We start from the raw sequence: 18,326 nt of genomic DNA, 5'->3' as shown, positions 1-18,326 counted from the left end.
TATATATATATATATATATATATATTTTTTTTTTTTTTTTTTTTTTTTTAAATATATATCGTATGTGTGCAAATTTGTATATACACAGTACAAATACACATATTATGTAAACAAAAACTATTATTTTGGATGCGATTAATTGCGATTCATCATTCCAAAGCACAAATTTTTATATAAAATTGTAAGAAATGAAGTTAATTCAGAATTTATGAAAAAGTCAAAAAATATATAATATTTTTATTTTTATATATATATTATTTGTATATTAATTATTAATGTATATATATATATATATATATATATATATATATATATATATATATATATATATATATATATATATATATATATATATATATATATATATTTTTTTTTTTTTTTTTTTTTTTATATATATATGTATGTGTGCAAATTTGTATATACACAGTACAAATACACATTATGTAAACAAAAACTATTATTTTGGATGCGATTAATTGCGATTCATCATTCCAAAGCATAAATTTTTATATAAAATTGTAAGAAATGAAGTTAATTCAGAATTTATGAAAAATTCAAAATTTATATATTATTATATATATTATTTGTATATTAATTATTAATATATATATATATATATATATATATATATATATATATATATATATATATATATATATATATATATATATATATTTTTTTTTTTTTTTTTTTTTTTTATATATACCGTATGATATATACCTCAAATCAGTTCTGACTTCTTCCTCAAGAGGAGCGGGAATCGAGAAAAAAGCCAGAAGAGCAAACTTTAAAACTAGTGTTGATTCATTAAGAGGGAATTGTGAGACATTAACTAAATTGTGAGATATAAAATGGTAATTGCAATTAAAGCTTGTGAACTGTGAGATAAATGTTGTAATTAACGTTTTTCCCCATCACTATTATCATAATTTAAAATGCATTATTACTATAAACCTAAGGCGTATAGACCACAGCCCCTCCCACTGAACTATAGCAACATTTTCACATTTGTGACCACTAAAGTCTTCATTTAATACGGTACCTCACATACTCGTAAATCGTGAAGAGAGCTTTAGCATATTGAAGATAAGCATATTTATATTACAATATTAACTGCGGCATGTTTTGGACTGTTTGAGCACTCAAAAGAGAATATAGCAAAATACAACTTCATTTGCAAACCAATCCTTTCTTTTATTACAAAAAATGTTGTACACTAAAAGTTCAAGCATGGTGCCTGTATTAAAACCGTGGTTTTGATCTGAATCAAAAATTTGCGAACCTTAGCAATTAACCTGCCAAAACATCCCTGTGTCCGACAGAAAGAGGTTTGTTTACTCGTCTGAGAAGACTGAGGAAGCAGTGCTGAAGGTTTCTGAAGACACTCATGAGCTCCTGTCCACCAGAGGGCAGTGTTTAAAGGATATTCACTACATCAAGAAGCCGGGACAGTCCGTACTCACAGATTAATCATACACGAGACACACACACATGAGGTTTTTTCGACGGTTGATCACTGTTGATGGCCCATTGGTGAGCGAGTAACTTAAAATTCTTCAAATATCTTCCCATAAATAATCAACTCATCTACATCTACGAAATAATGCACATGGGAGATTTGGCTCCACTAAACCTGTATAATGTGCTCTGGTGCATAGTTTGACTTTAAATTCAAATACTCCTTAAATACTCACCGTTACTGTGGAAAAATGCTTACTATAGATTTGACTGACTGTTCGGTATTCAAGCCATACGAAATACCATACAATACAATACACGCATTTATTCTATGCCGAATGACAGTAAAATATACATATATTTGATTAAGTAAAAATACGGCTGTGCCTAAACATCAAAAACTGTTAACATACATTCATGTCAAGCGGAAAACCTGATTCATACACGATTATGAAGATGTCTGTGTGATATGTTTAGGGTTACTGATGGTCACTCTTTGGTATCTCTGCTGCGGCAGACGATGTTAAAGTTCTGAGGAAAGTGAGAATGAATCATGGTCCCATCCATGTCGATGGACTGCGGCTCGGGCGGCCAGGAGAAATGAATCCTCTGTAGGAGACAGGTGATGTACAAGAAGAGCTCCGTCCTCGCCAGAGTCTCCCCGAGACAGACCCTCGGACCTGATAAACAAACACACTAATCATTACAGTAGCTTTTTCATACAGATTCATCCATTTCATTTCACAAACAGCTGACTCACCGAGTGAGAAGGGGATGAAAGACTCTGGTTTGAAGAAGTTCCCGTTCTCATCCAAGAAATTCTCCGGGTTAAAGGCGTCTGGATGCTTCCAGTGCTCCTTATGGGTTAAAATTGAAGCTAGGTTTGTCATGATCTTAGTTCCCTGTATGAAGAAAGTTAAAATAAACTGAACTTTTCAGAAACTGAACACTCAGAAAACTGAACCTTTAAGTCTACAATACCTTCTCACTCAGGCAGAATGTGTTCAAAAAAAGCATAGTACCATAGAAATACATATTCCTACCCTAAGGTACTAATACGAAAACTTCAGGTGTAAAGAAGGTACCCAGTGTGTCCCTAAAGGTACAATTAGCATTTTTTTTCCTGACAGTTTCATACTTGATTCAGTCATACTTGAACTGGATTATTAATTCATGTTTTCAGAGCTCACAGTGTACACTTGTAAACCTTGTAGTAACGATAGTGGTGAAACGGTACGAAAATTTCATCTCTTAATAAGTGACCAAAATGATCACAGTTATCAGTATTACCACAGTATTGTTAAAATGTCCTTGAAATGTTTACGTTGAAAAGCAAATCAAATTAGCAGCACTATTTACTTTTTGTTTGCATTAAATAAAATAAATAACATCAAAAGCAATGACTCGAGTTACTTAAACATCACATCTACTATACTATGACAAAAAAACTTAAATGATAAACCACATACTTCAGTTTTTAAATCATTACGAATTATATTACTCAATTTAATTTATTATAGACATTTTATCTGCTACGTGACGATTCAACGATTTAGCACAGGCTACCTTATTTTTATCTGCATCGCTAAGATTTTTAGAATGCAAATTTACGTTTTCTATCTACTGATAAGATTTACAATAAATAAATTTTATTGCTCTGAACAAAAATGGCAGACAGGCTGAATGAAAATTCATGTAAGTGAAAAATGAATGTAATCGTAAAACTATGTAAATCATATTTATGCAATTAATTCACTGTAAGTGACTGGGCAAGTACGGTTGATTAGTTTTGGTTTGCTGGAATAAATATAAAACGTCTTTATGTAATTCGTTTATTCTTAGAAGAATCTCTTTTGTTATATTAAAAAAATATATGACTGAAGTCTGATGATGATTTCTGATATTCTTTATATAGTCCCTTAAGTCATATTACTTATCAACAAACTTTTTAAACCAATCAGATTTCACGGCAATTCGTGCATGTTTCAAGAGGTGGCTAATTCGTTCAAATTCTACATTGGGCAAATTTTACGAGCCAATTCGTATGAATTTGCACAAATGAACAACTGCGTAAATATGTATGTTTTTTTCTGGATCAACCAGTTCATTGAGAATATCTGAATCAAAAGAAGGAGCTGTTAATAACATATTGCTAAGGAAAAGTGCAAAATTGTGCAAATGTAAAATTTTACAGTTAACAACGTTCCATTGAACTTCATTAATTTACACTCCATTCATTACCTGGGGAATGTCGTATCCTCGTAGTTTTGTGGGGTGAATGGTTTCATGAACGACTCCTAAAGGTGCGATGTTGGCACAGCGCTGAATCTCGTGGACAGTGGCGTATGTGTACGGTAGACGTTCACGGTCATCCATGCTGGGCAGACGGTCGTATCCCAGAACACCAACAATCTCCTCGTGACATCGCTCTGTGTGGTGTGACAAAATTACATATTTACATTTCCTGAATGAAACAGTGTTTTAAATATCAAATGCTTTTCATTTAAAAACATTGATAAAATGTGTCCGCCGCTAATGTTTAGCTTTAGCACCTTGTACATCTGGGTTTTGAATCAAGAAGATGAGTCCCCATCTGATGGTGGTCGATGTGGTGTCGGTTCCAGCCAGAAACAGGTCAGCTGTTGACATGACCATGTTCTCCTCATGAAACGTGGAGTCCTCGTTGGACTTTTGCTGCTCCAGATGAAACAAACTCATCAGTTTACTGAAGAAACAGATACTTCCAACATGCATGCATTTGAGAGCCCTTTTTTAATAGTGATCTCACTTTCTCGATCTCCAGCAGGTAGGCATCAATGAAGTCTCGAGGGCTGTCTGGATCCAGAGTTTCTTTATGTTCTTTTACTTCGTCTCGGATGAAGCCCAGTAACTCAGTGGCATTCTGCATGACCTTCTGGTGTGGCCCAGGAAAATGCTTGATGAAGGGGGCTAAGTTTAAAATCTAAGAAAAGCAAACAATTATAAGATCATTGAGGGAAATAATAGTTTCTAGAATAGAATATAATTTTTATTGCTTGCTTGTAATTACTATGGGTCACATGACTCACCACCTGACTGATATTACAGTTCTGAAAATATTTTTTTTTCTCACAGAGTGACCGTGGTAAATTACAAATAAATTAATGAAGAAAAATAAAAAAAAAATTGATCATACCTGTCCGGCAGCTGATCCTAGGAGTACTATTTGATTATTCAGGATTTTCAGAAGGTATGAGAAGCGTTTGTTATCATAGTCGAAGCGATCTCCAAACACGATGGAACAGATAATGTTAGAAACAGCATTCTGTATGGCATGCTGTGGGTCCAAAGACTTGCCTACAAAGAAACAAGCATCAATATGTGTGAAAAAGACTTAATCTAATTGAAAATAACAGTAAAAAGTCAATATTTTTCATCTCAAAAATACTAAAAGTGTTTCAGAAAGACTTGAAGGATGCTGTTTGGCTTTTGAAGCTTTTTTGCAACCCAACGCTGTAAAATGAGTTCAAATAGAGCGTGAACGTTTCATACCTTCTGCTTTAAGCATTTCAGCAATCAGATAGCGGCTTTCCTCTAACACGCGGTCTTCTACTGATTTCTTCCCCAGGCCAAAATTCCTGAGCGTGTGCAGAGCAAAACGTTTCTGCTGCCTCCAGGAGTGACCAAACGTGGCCATTATGATACCTAGGAAAGAGAGAATAAAACAGTAAGCACCGGTTTACCGTGAATTTCAAAATAGCTGATTGTAAAGCACAATGCAAGATGCTATAAATAGGTTAAGTTAATCCAAAATAAAAGTTCTGCCATTATCAAATTAAAAAGAATTGTTGAATGAAGTCGCTGATCACTGATGTAACTGTTTTACTGATGTCCTTACGTTCCGGGGTCTGGAAACATGTCTTAATAATATGTAATTAATGACAGATGTTTTTTGGGTGTATTTTTCCACTCTATACTTCAAAAACAGTGGACTTTCACACTGACAGGTGAATGATGAAAACATTACACCAGTAGGCGTCACTTATACTTTATCAAATAAATTTAAAAGAGTGGTTCGTTTTTTCCTTCAGCTGTAGTCGCTTTGGATAAAACCATCCGCTAAATGAATAGATGTGCATGTATATAAGAAATGGTGTTCTGATTTAACAAGGTCAGGGGTGTATGTTTGTCTCCGATTCATAACTGTCTTTCTTAAACCTAGTCTACACATGTCTGAAGCAAAGGTGTCACTGGCTCTCAGGGACAATAAAATCTAAATGTAAAATTTCTTACTCTAAAGTACAGAATGTAATTAAAACAACATATTACTGACCATGGCTCTTGGATACCAAGTCTATAATTGGCATAAATGGTCTCCCAGAAAAGGCTTCCTGAACGAAGGCTTCCTTAGCGACCTGGATTGTATTGAGGACTATCATTGGTTTTCTCCCAACATACACAGAAGACATCTCTCCGTACTGCGATAGCTGCTCAGAGAAGATGCACAGCAAATTTAGTACATCTAAATTTCAAAACGTACGAATTAAATGCTGAATCCTTACTAGAAACTCAGCAAAGACTTACTGATCTTATTGCCTCAAGTGTCATCTTGGATCTTGGTATGATTCCCAGAAAAGGCAAAGGTCTGGGACCAGGTGGAAATTGACCTCTGCATGAATTAATCCTGAAGATCTCAAACAGAACCATAAAGATCAAGCCCAGAAACAGAGCCAGGCATACAGATGTTAGGTCTAACCTCATGAAAGCCGACCACATGATGACAGATCATCCCAAGACAAACACAAGAGCAGCAAGCGGCCTGTGCGTTTTATCAAAGCAAAAGCGGAAGAGGGTGGAGATACTAGAAGGGTTGGACTTGCAGTTAACCCTTTCAGTTGTGTTGATATGAGTACCTTTATGCCAATACCAGTTCTACGACTTTAAACACATGGACATGAATGCATGTGTAAGTTTTGGCTCCAGCTACGTACTTTGGTGTGAAATGTTGTGAATTTACACAATGTTCACTGATATTGGGGGGAAAAAGTAAAAGATACTATTGATTTGTAATCCTTTATTCTGTTTAACTGCATGTCAGTTTTAATTTGTAGTGGAAAACATTTCACTATACAAATATACAACTATATATCCATGTAAAAATGTTATTTTACAATAAAATACAGTTCATAATAAACAATTACATTAAAAAAAGTCAAAAGCAAAAATTGTCAAAATGACAAGTAAAATTTATACAAAAAGTTTAATTGCATAAACACAAATATATATTTGTGCTGTTCACAACTGTTCAGATGCATCAGTGTCATCCGATGCGGTAAAAAAAATTGCAAATAAATTATTTCTTATTACTCTGATCAAAATCATGCAGCGAGTTTCATAACGGAATGAGATGATTGAGCTTTTCATTGATTATAAGGGGAGCATTCTTTATTGGCTTTCTAGTCTACATTTATAATTGCGTTAAGAATTAGAATGCATTCACCAACAGATCAATTCTCAAAACTGCAACGAATGGCATTTGAGTGAAAGTGGAGCGGATGCGAGCTGATATTTTTGAATAGAGATGGAGTATTAAACATTATTTTCATTTAAATTATATGAAGATATCTGTGTGATATGTTTGGAGTTACGGATGGTCACTCTTTGGTATCTCTGCTGCGGCAGACGATGTTGTAACTCTGAGGAAAGTGAGAACCAGAGGTCATCCCATCCATGTGGATGGACTGCGGCTCGGGCGGCCAGGAGAAATGAATCCTCTGTAGGAGACAGGTGATGTACAAGAAGAGCTCCGTCCTCGCCAGAGTCTCCCCGAGACAGACCCTCGGACCTGATAAACAAACACTAATCACTACAGTAGCTTTTTCGTATAGATTCATCCATTTCATTTCACAAACAGCTGACTCACCGAGTGAGAAGGGGATGAAAGACTCTGGTTTGAAGAAGTTCTCATTTTCATCCAAGAAATTCTCCGGATTAAAGGCGTCTGGATGCTTCCAGTGCTCCTTATGGCTGAAAATTGAAGCTAGGTTTGTAACGATTGTAGTTTCCTGTATAGGGATATTTAGCAGATTGATTTATGCTTTTCACAAATAAAACCCATTTTTGAGTCTTATCTGATTTTATGTTTCATCTGGAAGTACTTTCATCTGGTCACACTTTACACTGGATTACTAATTAATATTGAATAAGCTTTGAGATTTCTCAATGTACCTTTTCGAAACACAATAGTATGTTTTTACATAATGTTCTTACATTGCTTGTGAACAATACGTTTAGGTAGACTTGATGATTCACTGAAAGGATAGAACTAAAAAACAAAAATGGTGTGGGAAACCTAGGGCAAATTAAAGATTTATAGTAAATTATGACTTTAACTTTATTCGTTCATTCACGCTCCATTCATTACCAGGGGAATGTCGTATCCTCGTAGTTTTGTGGGCTGAGTGGTTTCATGAACTACACCAAAAGGTACAATGTTGGCACAGCGCTGAATCTCGTGGACAGTGGCGTATGTATACGGTAATCGTTCACGGTCATCCATGCTGGGCAGACGGTCGTATCCCAGAACACCAACAATCTCCTCATGACATCGCTCTGTGTGGTGCGACAAAGCAAATTTAAGTATTTGTTTGCTTTCATTTATAATCAGGATCTGAAGTAAACTGTTGCTTTCAGTGTCCAAATAATGGTCATGCAAAATGATATTCATTCACATTAAGCACTTTTAACACATACTAAATGTTTAGCACCTTGTACATCTGGGTTTTGAATCAAGTAGATGAGTCCCCATCTGATGGTGGTTGCTGTGGTGTCGGTTCCAGCAAAAAACAGGTCAAGTACTGACATGACCAAGTTATCCTCATGAAACGTGGAGCCCTTGTTGGACTTTTGCTGAAACAAAAGTAGAAAATATCAGTAAAAATATCAGTTTAGTGAAGCTACATGGATAAATGAGAACTCATATGAGTCATAGATAAATGGTAAGCTATATTTATTTCATTAACGATGATCTCACTTTCTCGATCTCCAGCAGGTAGGCATCAATGAAGTCTCGAGGGCTGTCTGGATCCAGAGTTCCCTCATGTCCTTTTATTTTATCCCGGATGAAACCCAGTAACTCAGTGAAGTTCTGCAGGACCTTCTGATGCGGCCCAGGAAAATGCTTTATGAAGGGGGCTAAATTGAAAATCTATTTTAAAGTAGACAAACAGTAATGAAATGATTAGCCTATATCTTGATTAAAAACATTTTTTACATCTGAGGCTAATTTTCTGTCAAAAGAAAATGAATCCCAAGCTATTTCATTTTGATGTCAACAAGAAATAATAGCATTGTCCGCCTGCTTGAAATGAAAATGCAAGTTCATTCTTTGCCACTGGGTACTGCTTTTGGAGCGCCTGAAAACAAATCAGCATTGCACTCACAAACTCTCCTTTTATTATGAAATGGAAATGAAATCAATAAATCGGCCCTGTCACTGCAGATAGCGTCATGTAAAAGGAGAGGTTTGGATTAAAGAAGTGTTGCCAAGTCCATGGTTTTCCCGTGGAATTGGGCTACTTTTATGCTCTTTCCCTGAGATGTTTTTCACATCCAATGAAACCAGTGATTTTTACCAGAAATCCTCCCTTAAAAGCAATTGGGCTAGTTTTGGGCTAGTTTTGAGTAGCAATTGAGCATGTTTTTCTTCAGAAATTTTGCAACCCTCGAAATGAATTGTTGAGCAACTTTGGTGGTCAATGAGCAAATAAGGATGAGACATGAAAGTGTTGCGTGTCTTTGCTTGCATGTCAACCTGTTTCATAACCCACAGTAATGTATCATTCATTCATTGTCCGCTTGCTTGAAATGAAAATGCAAGTTCATTCTTTGTCACTGGGTGCTGCTTTTGGAGCGGCTGCAAACAAATCAGCATTGCACTCAAAAACTCTGCTTTTATTATGAAATGGAAATGAAATCATTAAATCGGCCCTGTCACTGCAGATAGCGTCATGTAAAATGAGAGGTTTGGATTAAAGAAGTGTTGCCAAGTCCATGGTTTTCCCGTGGAATTGGGCTACTTTTATGGTCTTTCCGAGAGATGTTTTTCACATCCAATGAAACCAGTGATTTTTACCAGAAATCCTCCCTTAAAAGCAATTGGGCTAGTTTTGGGCTAGTTTTGAATTAGCAATTGAGCATGTTTTTCTTCAGAAATTTTGCAACCCTCGAAATGAATTGTTGAGCAAATTTGGTGGTCAATGAGCAAATAAGGATGAGACATGAAAGTGTTGCGTATCATTCCCATTACTTTTTATAATCACTATATATAGGAACATGATTTACCACCAGACTGATATTAAACATTTTATTTTTGCATAGGGTGTTATGGCCAATAATAAATAAATTAACAAAATAAATCAAAGAATGTGAGCATACCTGTCCCGCAACTGACCCTATGAGAATGGAGTGTTCATTGAGGATTTTCAGAAGGTATGAGAAGTGTTTGTTATCGTAGTCGAAGCGATCTCCAAACACGATGGAACAGATGATGTTAGAAACCGCATTGTGCACGGCATGATGTGGGTTCAAAGACTTGCCTACAAAAAAAAACAATCATCAGTATGTGTGAAAAAGACCAGTGCCAGTTTCTGTAAAATCATTCATTTAAAGATGATTTGGTTCCTGTGGCCAAAGACGGGATCAAGCAGGGAAGGCATGGGCAGAGTAGAACATTTTCTTTGATGGCTATCACTTTTATAGAAGATACCCCTCACTGGTGATTTAATTAGGGTCTCTTGCTCTATTCTTAGCAGCCCTTAGTGTGTTTACAGTGGTCCACCTTTAACATCATGAAAGTTGGTAGCTGTCTGAAGATAGTTCCCTTTGACCAGTTGCTTTTTGACCCCAGTAACAGGAGATGGTTTTAAGTGGGCGTTTTTTCTTTCTGGTTCCTTAGGAATGAGCACTCGTAAAGTCTCCTTATGTAGGTGGAAGCTTATCAAAGATATACCTATTTAAAATAATTCCCTTTGGTAACTTTGCCTTTTGGTTGGCTCAACTGAGATGACCCTCCTCAATGGCTTCAGATACCTATATGGTTTTTTGCTCCCTTCGCATAATACTATATTAGTAGGTTGGTCTATGTCCCCTGTTTGAAGGGTAGTATGTTGGAAGTCCACCCATTGCAGTCTCTTCAGAGAGGATAAATGTTTAAGGATAATCGGTGCAAATCGGTGATTGAATGTTTCGAAATGAAGTAAACTTTAACAGATTTCCCCGGTGCAATGAACACTGTGCATGAACTGTGTTTCAATTGACATGGTCCCTACACAGTGTTCATAGCTCCCTACTCCCTGAGCAGGGGAAAAAGTTTACTTCATTTTGAATTGAGAACCACTGCACTAGAGGAGACAGTGTGAGTTCCTTTGAAGGGGAACGTCTCAGGTTACTCATGTAACCATGGTTCCCCGAGAGTGAACAAGATGCTGCATCTAGTCCTTGCTGTTTTGATATCTCCTTCAGACAAAGAAGTTGATGACATGCATTGTAGGTGCCCTCATGTTGACAGCATCCCCCGTAGTGTCTACTAGAGGACACAGTGTCTCGTTCCCTCTGCCATGGTCACATGCATAACTAGAGACGTTTTTATTGTCATAAATACACAATTCATTTGAGTTCTGTTGGTGACCTTTGAAAGATCTTGTTTACATCCTGACACTATGGTATAATAGAGAATAAAAGTTTCATACCTTCTGATTTAAGCATTTCAGCAATCAGATAGTGGCTTTCTTCTAACACGCGATCTTCTACTGATTTCTTCCCCAGGCCAAAATTTCTGAGCGTGTGCAGAGCAAAACGTCTCTGCTGCCTCCAAGAGAGACCAAAGGGGGCTGTTATTATGCCTGAGGAAAACAAAATAAAAGAAAAAAGCAGTAAGTCCCAAGAGGCTGTGATTTACTGTGAATTAAGAACAGCTCAGGGGTGTTGTTAGGCACAATGCTAAGGGAATTAAATATATGTAATAATAAAGTGAAATCATTAATGGAATAGTTCACCCAAAAATTTTAATTACTGCATTTTTTACGCCCCCAAGCCATCCAAGCTTTGTAATGCTGGTGGATAGTGGCCATTATTTTGAAGCTCTGTAAATTGGATATATCAGTCGTGAATCTAACGTATACAACTTCAGGGGGTTATCACATCTCTGAAGTAGATCGATAGGTTTTTGTAGCAAAATATGGCGTAATTACAATTTTTGGGTGAACCAATCCTTCAATTTTTACATTTACATTTACATTTAGTCATTTTGCAGACGCTTTTATCCAAAGCGACTTACAATTGAGAGATTTTTCTACCAAATAGTCCCTGGTAGTAGCAGAAAACTGAAATATAATGTTCCTGTATCATGCCTCATCTCATTAACCACAGATGAAAACTTTGGACCTCTTCACATGTGCAGTGTTATTTTTTTTTAAATATCTTATATTTTCTTATGCACACAGCCTACACATGCTTATATCTCAGCAGAGCACTCTTATAATTTAAACCAAACCTCATGTTATCAGATTCCAGAAATGAAGTGTGTATAATAAGGTTATGTTACATTTTGGTACAATATTATCAAACTTAAATCAATGTGACAAATGTGTTAAGTAATATAAAGTAATTAAAGAGTAGTCTGATTATTTTACATGAATTTGTATTGTAAAGGATTATGTTACTAACAACAGTTTGTCATGTAATATGGAATCAGTAACTACTGTACTGCTGTAGTGTAACTACTGTATAATTTGGAAGTAATCTACCTAGCAATGTTATATAAGCATATACTGGTTAGTTATGTTTTAAACATGGCAGCTGGTTTGAGTTAATACAAGGTCCTAGATGGTCATTAGCTGGTCCTAAGCATCTCACTCAAGACCAGCTCATAACCATCTTACATCCAGCTCAGGACCAGCTCATTACCAGCTCCCATGCTTCAAAATATACCTTACCTAAAACAGGAAGTGCATGTCTCAAAATGAAAAAGTTGAAAGACACCAAACATGGTGCAAGCAGGTGTCACTCAGTTAATAACAAACAGTTATTTTTTCTGAAAACATAGTACATCAGAACTGTGGCAACACCTAAAAGCAGTGGCACGGTAATACTGATGTAATGAGGTCAAAGGTGTGTGTTTGACCTCATTACATGGTAAGGAAATGGTAAAAAAAAAATCCAAATGTAAAAAATCTAAATATATTGCTGACCGTGTCCCTTAGATAGCCAGTATACAATTGGCATGGACGGTCTTCCAGAATAAGCTTCCTGAGCCAATGCTTCCTTAGCGACCTGGATTGTATTTAGGACTATCATTGGTTTCCTCCCAAAATACACAGTAGATATCTCTCCATACTGTGATAGCTGCTCAGAGAAAATGCATACTTCAGTGCATCTGAATTTCAATATGAAATAAGAGTTAAATGAAACACAGGAACACAGCAAAGACTTACCGATCTTATAAACTGAAGTGGCTTCTTGGAACTCGGTAAGGTTCCTAAAAAAGGCAGAGGTCTGGGACCAGGTGGAAATTGACCTCTGCATGATTTAATCCTGAAGATCTCAAACAGAACCATAAAGATCATGCCCAGAAACAGAGCCAGGCATACAGAGGTTAGGTCTAACTTTGTGAGCGTCGTCCACATGATGACAGATCATCCCAAGACAAACAAGAGCAGCGAATGACCAGTGAGTTTAATAGAAGCAAAAACACGGAAAGGGGGGGGGGGGCGGAAACATTGGAAGAATTGAACTTGCAGTTAACCCTTTCAGTTGTGTTGATATAAATCATTACATGAACGCATATGAGTACCTTTAGCCCAATGCAACAAGCATAAAATTACCAAAATAAATGTTTTATGATCTATGAATGTCTGCACATTTTAAACTGACTTCAACACTTAGATTTCAGGTTTTGTGCACCGATACGTTTTGGGTGAACTATTCCTTTAAATGTGTTTGCAAGGCTTGATGATTAGGCGAGATAAAGTGAAATTTGGTTAATGATTTAGCATGATTGTCCATTACCTTCTGTTCAGCCTGTAGATGACCATGCAGCCCATGATCACTGAAATAACAGGATCTGGGAACTTTAAACCCACGGTCATAAACGCACACAAGCTTTGGCTCCACCTATAAACATACTTAAGTAAGATGTGCTCTTGTGCAGAGTCTGAGTATAAATGTATACATTCATGTGTTTATTGTGTGGCGGGAGGAGCCAACGACAGACACAGTGGGTGTGGCGTCAGGCCTCGGAGAGGTTTTTTATTAACAGAAATATACAAAATAAAGTGTCCAGGCGAAAAAGTGTCCAAAAAAACAGGGGGACTGGTGTCCTCGTTGTGCTGCAGGGGGAAGGGTCCAGGTAAGACTCCCTTCACCCACCCTTCCTGGATCCAGGAGGACACCAGCGTGCATGCACGGGAGAAGAGACCGGTCTCTCGAGGAGAGGCGCGCTCTGCATTTAACGGCATCGGTGACGATCTGGTCACACTTTACACTGGATTACTAATTAATATTGAATAAGCTTTGAGATTTCTCAATGTACCTTTTCGAAACACAATAGTATGTTTTTACATAATGTTCTTACATTGCTTGTGAACAATACGTTTAGGTAGACTTGGTGATTCACTGAAAGGATAGAACTAAAAAAACAAAAATGGTGTGGGAAACCTAGGGCAAATTAAAGATTTACAGTAAATTATGACTTTAACTTTATTTGTTTATTCACGCTCCATTCATTACCTGGGGAATGTCATATCCTCGTAGTTTTGTGGGCTGAGTGGTTTCATGAACGACACCAAAAGGTACAATGTTGGCACAGCGCTGAATCTCGTGGACAGTGGCGTATGTGTACGGTAGACGTTCACGGTCATCCATGCTGGGCAGACGGTCGTATCCCAGAACAGAACCGTCCTGCAGCTGACTCTATGAGCATGAAGTTTTAATTCAAGATTTTCAGAAAGTATGAGAAGCACTTGTTATCATAGTCGAAGCGATCTCCAAACACGATGGAACAGATAATAACTGCATTCTGTATGGCATGTTGTGGGTTCATAGACTTGCCTACAAAGAAACATCCATCAATATGTGTAAAAAAGATTTCAGTTTAACTATAGAAAATGTTTAAAGTCAAAGATTATTGTCACAAATAAGAAAAATACATAGGAAAGAGTGTTTGGATGCTGTTTGACCATTGAAAGATCTTATTAGAAGCCCAATACCATAAATGAGTATAAATGGAGCATGAACATTTCATACCTTCTGCTTTAAGCATTTCAGCAATCAATTCAGAAACAACCTGGCGTCACTCAGCCCCCGTTGCTCTGCTCTTTCGTCATCCTTTCTTTAGGGAAATTCCAATGTTACAGAATAATTGACAGCTCACTATGTATTAGTCATGCATTGAATTCTTTGTGAAGGGGAGCTCCATAATTTCCTCACTATCTTCAGCTGGGATTTTCCCACGAAAATGAATGAAGTGCAATGCGATTCATGATTTTGTAATACCTGAGTGCAAGGAATTGTAGCAGGTAGATACCATGAGTGCATAACTATCAAAATATAATATTTAAAAAATTGTTTTGTAAGAGGTATTTGAACTGAATATGATAGACCAGATCAAGTGTAAACACGTTTTTGTGGGGAAAATGCCAATGTTACAGTATAAATGATAACTCACTATACGTTGAATTGAATTCTTTACAGCATTGAATTCTTGTAGTGCACAGGATTTTCTCAAAACCATGCACTTCAGGATCTTTGGTTTGGCAATTCAGGGATCGCTTTTCTTAGTCATAGAATATAAGGTTCATATGATATTAGAAATAGTTACAAGACCTTGCAACCATTACACACACACATAATTCTATACTTGAATCCATGCATCGTTCCAAAACTTAACCGAAGCTTTGATTTTAAAGCATTCGTGTTTTGTCCACTTCAAATTACAGTTTTTCTCAATTGCTTTGGCTCAATTCTCAAAACAATAAGTTCAGATCTCTAAACAATTAGCTTCTTGTTCACATCAGATTAGAATTTCTTATTGATTTGAGCAAATTGCAAATGCTTTGGCACATGTGCGCAAACAGTAAGTACAATTGTCTGCATTTTTGCACAAAAATTAATTGCATATGGCTTGTTGATCAAAACTGATCAGACGATTCTCACTTTAACTGTCAAACTCTTCATAACTTTTCAATCCTTTTTCATTGTGTAAGCCATCACACTCAAAACGATCCATTCAGTTATGAAAAGTTAGTATACATACATGTATATTCTATAAATATCTGTCATTGACATTGTTTGTAATGTCTGATATTTGGCTAATGACCTCTAATTGCAACACAATTTGAATCAACCAATCAACCAATTAATTCAACCATGTAACCCATCAAGTTTGGGAGCATATATATGTAGATTGCCTACAGCACAATCACTACCATTTTTTTTTTTTTTTTTTTGGAAAATGGAGGACTTCCACAACCCTGAACTGCAGCAACATGCTCGTAGAAGAGCAATTGGAAGACGTGTAAGAATACGTGGTGGTGGTGTTAGAGGAAGACACAATAGAGGAAGAGGTGGAAATAGAAGAGTCAGAGTCTCTGATGAAATCAGAGCCACACTTGTAGACCATGTCATAAATCATGGTTTTACAATGGAAGAGGCTGGCCGAAGAGTACAGCCTAATGTAAACAGGTCCACAGTGTCATCAATTGTGCAAACCTTTCTTAGGGAAAACCGGTAAATATGTATTTATCTTTTTGTCAAGCATTTTTATAAACAACAATATTGTAAAGGGAAATGCAAGTCTATTTGTACATTCTATAGAACTGCACAACAACCACGCGCCGGTGGCAGAGCAGCAATATTTAACCACCAGCAAGAACAAGTCATTTGCAACATGGTCATAGCCAACAATTCCATCAGGCTAAGAGAAATCCAAAGTGCAATCATAAATGACAATAATGTCTTTGCAAATATAAATTCTGTCAGCATTTCCACCATTGACAGAGTTTTGAAAAGACATCAAATGAGTATGAAACAACTCTACAAGGTGCCATTTGAGAGGAATAGCGAACGAGTGAAGGAGTTCCGGTACCAGTATGTCCAGGTAAACTATCGGTGTGCACTTAGTGAGTTTTACTGTATTTGTTTGCCTGTATTACTTGAGGTTTTAGAAACCGATAAGAAGAGAAAACGTGTATGGAACTCTAGAATAAAAATGCACTTTATTTTTGTTTCTGTATTTCTTCATAGAGAATCATGGAGTTAGAAGGACATGAAACAACACACATTCTTGTTTTTGTGGACGAGGCTGGGTTCAATCTGTCCAAAGGCCGGAGACGTGGTCGCAATCTCATTGGACACCGAGCCACAACTGACACACCAGGCCAGCGTGGGGCCAATATTACAATGTGTGCTGCCATTACAGAGAATGGTGTGAGCACATTGGGCCCTATAACACCCAACTTCTCCTGGCCTTCCTAAACACACTTTACAGAGACCTGGTTCCAGAACAACAAAGAGGTTTAGATAGACCACATTTGCCTAATTATGTTGTTGTCTGGGATAATGTCAGCTTCCACCGAACCAACATTGTTAGGGAGTGGTTTGCTGCACATGAAAGAATAACTGTGGAGTTCCTTCCACCGTACTCTCCATTCCTAAATCCAATAGAAGAGTTTTTTTCAGCATGGAGGTGGAAAGTATATGATCACAGACCACAAGATCAGATGTCTCTGTTGAATGCCATGAATGCTGCATGTGAGGACATCACAGCTGATCATTGCAGGGGATGGGTACGGCATTCAAGGAGATTTTTTTCCCCGGTGCATTGCAATGGAAAACATCAGATGTGATGTTGATGAAAATCTTTGGCTTGACCAACAAGAGCGACAGGATGTCCACCAAGAATAATTTTTTTTTCTTCTTCTCATGGGTGTTATTTTGCATTTGTGGTAACGTCAGAGCTTGAACAATATTGGTACAGTCGAATATCCTTTAGCACAGCGTAACTGAAGCCTGCCTCTCTTTGTTTGGTAACACATGGAATGCAGCTGTTCACTGCATGGACCAGAGACTTTATGGCAGTGGTGTTCAAACTCATTCCTGGGGACCCACAGCTCTGCATATTTTGCATGTCTCCCTAATTCACAAACCTGATTCTGACCAGCAGTTCATTAGGAAAGAGCTCCATGAACTCAAAAGAGTGTGTCAGATAAAGGGTGACATGCAAAACGTGCAGAACTGTGGGTCCCTAAAAACAGGATTGAAAACACCGCTCTAGGGCCTCAGTTACAGTGCAGACAAAGAAACATAACATGTGTAACCTTCTATGTTTAACTAACTGTAAAGGGGTCAAAATTCACTTTATTTGAACATGAATGTGTGTTGAAAGTTTATACACATCTACTCTACAAAGGATAAAAATTCAAAAGGTTTTTTTTTGCCGGCAGAATAACGGAAGTCAGTTCAGGCCCATCATACGAGTTGATTGTCAAGCCCCACCCTGAGTGAGCTGTCATCAGTCCACCATAGACTGCGTTAAACTGGATCTCTCCACAAAAAGCCAATAGGATTTTACCAAAGGCTTTTGGATTAGTGACGATGGAACAGGAAACTTTCGGGTTTTTGCCTACAAAGTGACATCATAGTTTCACCACTCTATTGCGTCGACTCCCGTGCAGGGGAAAACAAGATGTCTATAATTAAGCTATTTAAGAGTTTAGTTGTTAGATATAATAATAAATATAGCAGGTATCATTTACTCCTGACCTCTGAGCCGCTGAAGACGTACAGGATTACAGAAATGAAAAGAAAATTACTTTTATTTTAAAGGGAATGCT

At 37.0% G+C, this 18,326-nt stretch overlaps 2 protein-coding genes across 4 annotated transcripts; both read right to left on the bottom strand.

Annotated features, from left to right (window-relative positions):
* Positions 1–1,173: 1,173 nt before the first annotated feature.
* LOC122332808 (cytochrome P450 2B1-like) lies at positions 1,174–6,358 on the bottom strand. 2 transcript variants are annotated; one of them, XM_043230220.1, is made up of 9 exons: positions 6,022–6,358; positions 5,771–5,924; positions 4,990–5,142; positions 4,634–4,794; positions 4,247–4,420; positions 4,011–4,152; positions 3,700–3,887; positions 2,219–2,360; positions 1,174–2,138 (listed from the first exon to the last, which is right to left on the bottom strand). In XM_043230220.1, the coding sequence occupies exons 1-9, from the start codon at positions 6,211–6,213 to the stop codon at positions 1,948–1,950; spliced, it is 1,497 nt and encodes a 498-aa protein (XP_043086155.1). In that variant the 5' UTR covers positions 6,214–6,358; the 3' UTR covers positions 1,174–1,947. The 2 variants fall into 2 exon arrangements, with proteins under 2 accessions (XP_043086155.1, XP_043086156.1); XM_043230221.1 differs by having other exon boundaries at positions 2,219–2,315.
* Positions 6,359–6,496: 138 nt separating this feature from the next.
* LOC122332807 (cytochrome P450 2B4-like) lies at positions 6,497–13,152 on the bottom strand. Of its 2 annotated transcripts, XM_043230218.1 has the most exons (9): positions 12,930–13,152; positions 12,687–12,840; positions 11,187–11,339; positions 9,874–10,034; positions 8,471–8,644; positions 8,205–8,346; positions 7,862–8,049; positions 7,361–7,502; positions 6,497–7,282 (listed from the first exon to the last, which is right to left on the bottom strand). In XM_043230218.1, the coding sequence occupies exons 1-9, from the start codon at positions 13,119–13,121 to the stop codon at positions 7,092–7,094; spliced, it is 1,497 nt and encodes a 498-aa protein (XP_043086153.1). In that variant the 5' UTR covers positions 13,122–13,152; the 3' UTR covers positions 6,497–7,091. The 2 variants fall into 2 exon arrangements, with proteins under 2 accessions (XP_043086153.1, XP_043086154.1); XM_043230219.1 differs by lacking the exon at positions 12,687–12,840 and having other exon boundaries at positions 12,930–13,149.
* Between the last annotated feature and the right edge of the window lie 5,174 nt (positions 13,153–18,326).

This window comes from Puntigrus tetrazona, unplaced genomic scaffold (genome assembly GCF_018831695.1).
Source record: "Puntigrus tetrazona isolate hp1 unplaced genomic scaffold, ASM1883169v1 S000000148, whole genome shotgun sequence".
Classification (NCBI taxonomy): Eukaryota; Metazoa; Chordata; class Actinopteri; order Cypriniformes; family Cyprinidae; genus Puntigrus; species Puntigrus tetrazona.
This window is presented reverse-complemented; position numbering and strand designations above follow the sequence as displayed.